The sequence below is a fragment of the Galeopterus variegatus genome, unplaced genomic scaffold, assembly GCF_000696425.1.
Source record: "Galeopterus variegatus unplaced genomic scaffold, G_variegatus-3.0.2 Scaffold903, whole genome shotgun sequence".
NCBI classification, from domain to species: Eukaryota; Metazoa; Chordata; class Mammalia; order Dermoptera; family Cynocephalidae; genus Galeopterus; species Galeopterus variegatus.
This window is the reverse complement of record NW_007727014.1, coordinates 13,260-18,645: the sequence shown is the minus strand read 5'-3', so window position 1 is coordinate 18,645 and position 5,386 is coordinate 13,260. Positions and strand designations below refer to the sequence as shown.

Here is a 5,386-nt window from a genome sequence, read left to right as displayed (position 1 = left end):
AAAAATAGGATTTAGCTGCTCAGAAATTCCCTTACCTAATGTAAAATTCTTTGTTGAGATGTGGAAGGAGAAAAAGGATTTTAAGTTACAGGGAAGTTTAAAGAGAAAACTTATGAACCGATATTTACTAGAAGCATTTTTTTCTTAGAAGCTGTTTGTAGAGAGACGAAGAGGAAATGACATGTGGATGGTGTTTCTTGAAGTAATTTAGAGAGAACTAGATCTGATTTCATTGAGATAATGCCAGCATTTGAATCATATCCGCTTTTGTTAAGTCGTTGTGTTTTCTTGTTTGTTAGATTCAGAACTTGCTTTGATGTATAATGATGAATCTGTGTTGGAAAACCATCACCTTGCTGTGGGTTTCAAACTACTGCAAGAAGAACACTGTGACATCTTCCAGAATCTCACCAAGAAGCAGCGTCAGACACTCAGGAAAATGGTTATTGACATGGTGAGACCTCAGCCTTTCTACGTTCCTCACTTTTGCCATTCTGTCTGATAGACTGAATGTATTAAGAGTTTTAATTTTCTTTTTACCTAAGGTGTTAGCAACTGATATGTCCAAACATATGAGCCTGCTTGCAGACCTGAAGACAATGGTAGAAACAAAGAAAGTTACAAGTTCAGGCGTTCTTCTCCTGGACAACTATACTGATCGTATACAGGTACTTGAAAAAAGCCTTTGATTTAACACAAAGTCAAACCAAACTAAACCAAACAACAATTAGAAAAAGAAAACAAACATAAATTCAGTTAGTTTCATGTCCTAGGCTCCTAGGACAGCTTTGGGCTTATTTTAGGAACAAGCTAAGGAAAATGGACATTCAAGCTAGTCCTCTAATTTATGAGGAAAAGCTTAACCCTATTTATTGAATTGCTTAGTTCTAAAAATAAATTGCAAAATCTGTTTGTAGTAGGACATCCATGACTGTTGCTCCCAAAAGCTCATGTTTGAATATAAATCTCATAGACTTGAAGTTTGTTAGGTCTGTTTTGGTTATACAAATTGCCATCATCTGGTCTCATCTTTCCATGAGTGGAAAATATGAAGACATCAACTTTGAGTAATTCCTTGCATTCTTTCCAAACTGAGGAAAGGAAACGATAGCAGAATCTGACCTCTAATGGCCCTTTCAGTTTTTAAATTCAGTGAATGTTAGTCTAAGAAGACACACATTTTCCCCTTTGAGACTCTTTAATGGTAAATAACCAACCCTGGCCAGCACCACTGGAATATTGCTTTTTTGGGTGCACCCACCATAATTATAATGCACCTAAAATGTTCTCGGGTTTGGTACCAAGTGTACTAGTATAAGAGGGATGAGATGTTCTGGCAATATTTACACCTAATTTTATGGAACTTCAAAAACTTGATGATTTCAGGTCCTTCGCAACATGGTACACTGTGCAGACCTGAGCAACCCCACCAAGTCTTTGGAATTGTATCGGCAGTGGACAGACCGCATCATGGAGGAATTTTTCCAGCAGGGAGACAAAGAGCGGGAGAGGGGAATGGAGATTAGCCCAATGTGTGATAAACACACAGCTTCGGTGGAAAAATCCCAGGTATCTAATATGAGATTTTCAAAGTTCTTGTGGGCTCTACTGATTGTAGAACCGGAGGGTTCTACCTAGTTCCTTTCTTTTAACAGAATACATGCATGTGCAATGATAAGGAAGCAACCACACATGTAGTTCCATTATCTTCATGACTCATTTGCCTTTTCCATTACTCTTGATTTCACAGGGAGGGGATGAAGCAGCCATCAGAAACCCATCAAAGTTTGGACTGTGTATCCCCAAACCATTTAGATAGTTGTCTGTGACCTTAGCAAATTCAGCTAATTGAACCTGAATGCTGCTGTGACCTCCATCCCATCCCTCCAGATTTTTCCTAGCTCTGTCTTCACACAGGAGCTCTACTCCTCATCTTTGTTTCCAGTACCTTTCTTGTTATATCTCCATAATCAAGCACCCTGCCGCCACCACCAGAGGTTTTCTGTCTTACCTCACAAAGCCCTGTCCAGTGTCCCCGTCCAAGGTTGCTTCCACGCCTTTGGGAACATGCTGACATTTTCTGGTTGTGTCCAAAGCTACACATTCTCTGTGTGCTGAGGACAGGGGACAGTACTATGGAGGCACGGGGGTTTCAGGGCCCACTGAAATGTCACTTCTTTCAGGACAAAAAAAGAGGCTGAGCCAGGTGGCTGTGGATGACAATGTGTTTCATAGGCTGTCCAACGTCTTCATCACAAAAACGTTTGGAGTGTCTTTTATTAGTGTCTATCCTCTTTCCTCACTACCTGCAACCTCCAAATTTGCATATACTTGTGATGTCAATGCACAGTTCCATTGCAGTTATTATTTTTTTCTTCTTAGAGAAACCGAACTAAGTGCTTGTAAAATCGGTGAAGGTGCTCTAAAGTCTAATACGTTATAAAAATGCAAGATGGAATCAAGTTAATCAGGTCCAATTCAAATACCCTAGAGCTTTAACTGTAATAAGATATAAATAAAGAGAAATAACACCCTTTTATTAACAACAGTGATGTTTTATATTCATATGATGTTCTGTGTGGTTTCCCACACCTTTTTCCATACATTGTCTTTTTTGAACCCCCATACAGCCTTGTGAGATAGATAAAGCAGGTATTTCCCCAGCATGTCAGGTGACGAAGCTGTCCTCTTGGTCCAGTCTATCAGTTCCATAGTGGCCCAGCTGTCCTCTACCCAAAGCTCTTTATTGTCCATTGCTGTGCACAGGTCTTCCTCTTGCCAAGGCGTTGTTCCACCATAGTGTTTCCTACAGATGGACTCTTTTGGACATTGTCTGATTAGTCTGGCAATAAAGCTCTTGACTAGGTGCTCTTAAGATTTGTAGAGCTCTTTCATCTCATGACTGAGGAAATAAGCAACTAGTAGCTACCTTTTGAGAAAAGTCCTAAGCATTTCTTAGCAGAAGAAAAACAAATGATCGCACTGTGTTCAGTGTATGCAATTTCCTCCATTGCCTTTAGCTTGTTATTTTGGTCCCTGGAAAACACCTTGAAAATAGTCTCTAAAGTCTTTTAAGCACACATAGAAAAGTAAGAGGGAGGGAAAAAGAGTGGTGGAAGCCAGAGAAATATTTGAATCATCCTCAAAGCCAAGTTCTTATAACCAGTGCAGATCAGAGATGCCCTGACTTTGGTGTGAATCTTGTTTGCTAAGGCTAGAAAAGCACCAGAGAGAATTTTATACATTTATATATATATATATATATAAAACAGAGTCACATATGTCCAAGGTTCTTATATATAGTACAGCTTGGATGTGTTAAATGACTGGCAAAATACGTTAGTAAAACAAAAATGTTAATAAAGGAAAGTTTCCAGTAGTGTGGAAAGATAGCTATATAGTGTTCCATGGGTGCCCTTGTCCATCTCCCCGTGAATCCCAGCCCAGCATCTCTCCAGCTCTCCAGCCATGACAGGGGAATTCCATTCCCTCATTCAACTAGAGCCTATTCTCTCTCTACCTGCTCCCACCCCCAGTGTTTCCTGTTTGTCTGACAATGCAGAGGTCAGCATAAGGCCACATAGCTAGCTCATGCAGGATGCATAGCCCCTGTAAACCATAACAGAGCCATAAGCTGCTTATTTATTCACAGGAACACCAGCAAAAGGAACTGCTTAATTGTTTTTATTTTCCCTTCTTTCTCCTGATGGAAATGACGGTGTGCCTTATGGATCCAAAACAATTGCAGACATGTCCGCACGGAGGATATTTGTTTGTTTAGGGGCTTGAAGTATTTTTCAAGTGTTTTATCAAACTCCTCTAGAAGCCAAAAGCATCCCATTGAACTCGAGGAATTCCAGAGTAGTCAGGGGCAAGATCCCCATCATTTTGGAGCAGTGGCATAGTTTAAAGTTATCAGAGAAAGAATGTTGATTCGGAAGGCATTAGAACTGGAGCTTCCTTCTTCAGAGGATGACTCACAGGATCCAAGTAGTGACGAAGTTATTCCCATCCAGGGTTACATCCAGACTTTTTACCTGGCACACGTCAAAGGAAAAACAATCCATTGTACTGGGATGAATACAATCTTTGGAATCATACAAAGCTAGGATTAAGTCCCAGCTCCACCATTTAATACTTGTATAACCTCTGATAAGGTATTTAATCTCAATGAGTCTTAGTTTCCTTCTTTGTAAATGGTAGACAGCAATTCTTCCTTTGCAGGATTAAGAGAGGTAACACACCTATTGCATTCACTGCAGAACCTACTATACAGTAATTGCTCAAATAATAGAATCCATTATTATTGATCTCTCTGGGATTGTTATTGCTCTCTCTTTGCATGGAAATCAGGACAGCTTGTTTGGTTTTCAAGGGCCTATCACAATAACAGATATATAATCTTATTTTTCTCTAGGTTGGTTTTATTGACTACATTGTCCACCCACTGTGGGAGACCTGGGCAGATCTGGTGCAGCCCGATGCTCAGGACATTCTGGATACATTAGAAGATAACAGGAACTGGTATCAGAGCATGATACCCCAGAGTCCCTCCCCACCACTGGATGAACAGAACAGAGACTGCCAGGGTCTGATAGAAAAGTTCCAGTTTGAACTGACCCTTGAAGAGGAGGATTCTGAAGGACCTGAAAAGGAAGGAGAGGGCCACAACTATTTCAGCAGCACAAAGACCCTTTGTGTGATCGATCCAGAAAATAAGGATTCCCTGGAAGAGACTGACATAGACACTGTGACAGAAGACAAGTCCCCGGTCGACACATAATCTCCCTCTCCATGTGGAGATGAACATTCCGCCTTGACAAGCATGCCAGCTGTGTGGTAGGGCCAGCCCACCACGAAGGCTGACTTCTGCACGGGACAAAGGCTACCTGGCCTTTCCAGTTACTTGAGTTTGGAGCCAGAATGCAAGACCATGAAGCAAATAACAGCTCAGGAAATTCCACGGTTGACTTGCCTTGCTTGCAAGCTTGATAGAGAGCTGACGCTCTATGTGGTACTGGAGGCCAGTTTCGATCACAGCTAAGTGGCTTGAAAACGGAAGACACAAAACTGAGAGATTTTTCTGCACTAAGTTTCGGGGATCCTGTCCCTGCAGTCGACACATAATCTCCCTCTCCATGTGGAGATGAACATTCCACCTTGACAAGCATGCCAGCTGTGTGGTAGGGCCAGCCCACCACAAAGGCTGACTTCTGCATGGGACAAAGGCTACCTGGCCTTTCCAGTTACTTGAGTTTGGAGCCAGAATGCAAGACCATGAAGCAAATAACAGCTCAGGAAATTCCACGGTTGACTTGCCTTGCTTGCAAGCTTGATAGAGAGCTGACGCTCTATGTGGTACTGGAGGCCAGTTTCGATCACAGCT

General features: G+C 41.6%; 1 protein-coding gene across 3 annotated transcripts in view; it reads left to right on the top strand.

Moving 5' to 3' along the window:
- The window catches only part of PDE4B (phosphodiesterase 4B, cAMP-specific), a 446,683-nt gene extending 441,576 nt beyond the window's left edge, over positions 1 to 5,107 (top strand). For all 3 annotated transcript variants that reach the window (XM_008573326.1, XM_008573327.1, XM_008573328.1), the window contains 4 exons: positions 300 to 454; positions 546 to 668; positions 1,387 to 1,569; positions 4,418 to 5,107. In XM_008573326.1, coding sequence (XP_008571548.1) covers positions 300 to 454; positions 546 to 668; positions 1,387 to 1,569; positions 4,418 to 4,783 — 827 coding nt within the window. In that variant the 3' untranslated portion in view covers positions 4,784 to 5,107. The remainder of the gene's footprint in view (positions 1 to 299; positions 455 to 545; positions 669 to 1,386; positions 1,570 to 4,417) is intronic.
- Positions 5,108 to 5,386: the final 279 nt, after the last annotated feature.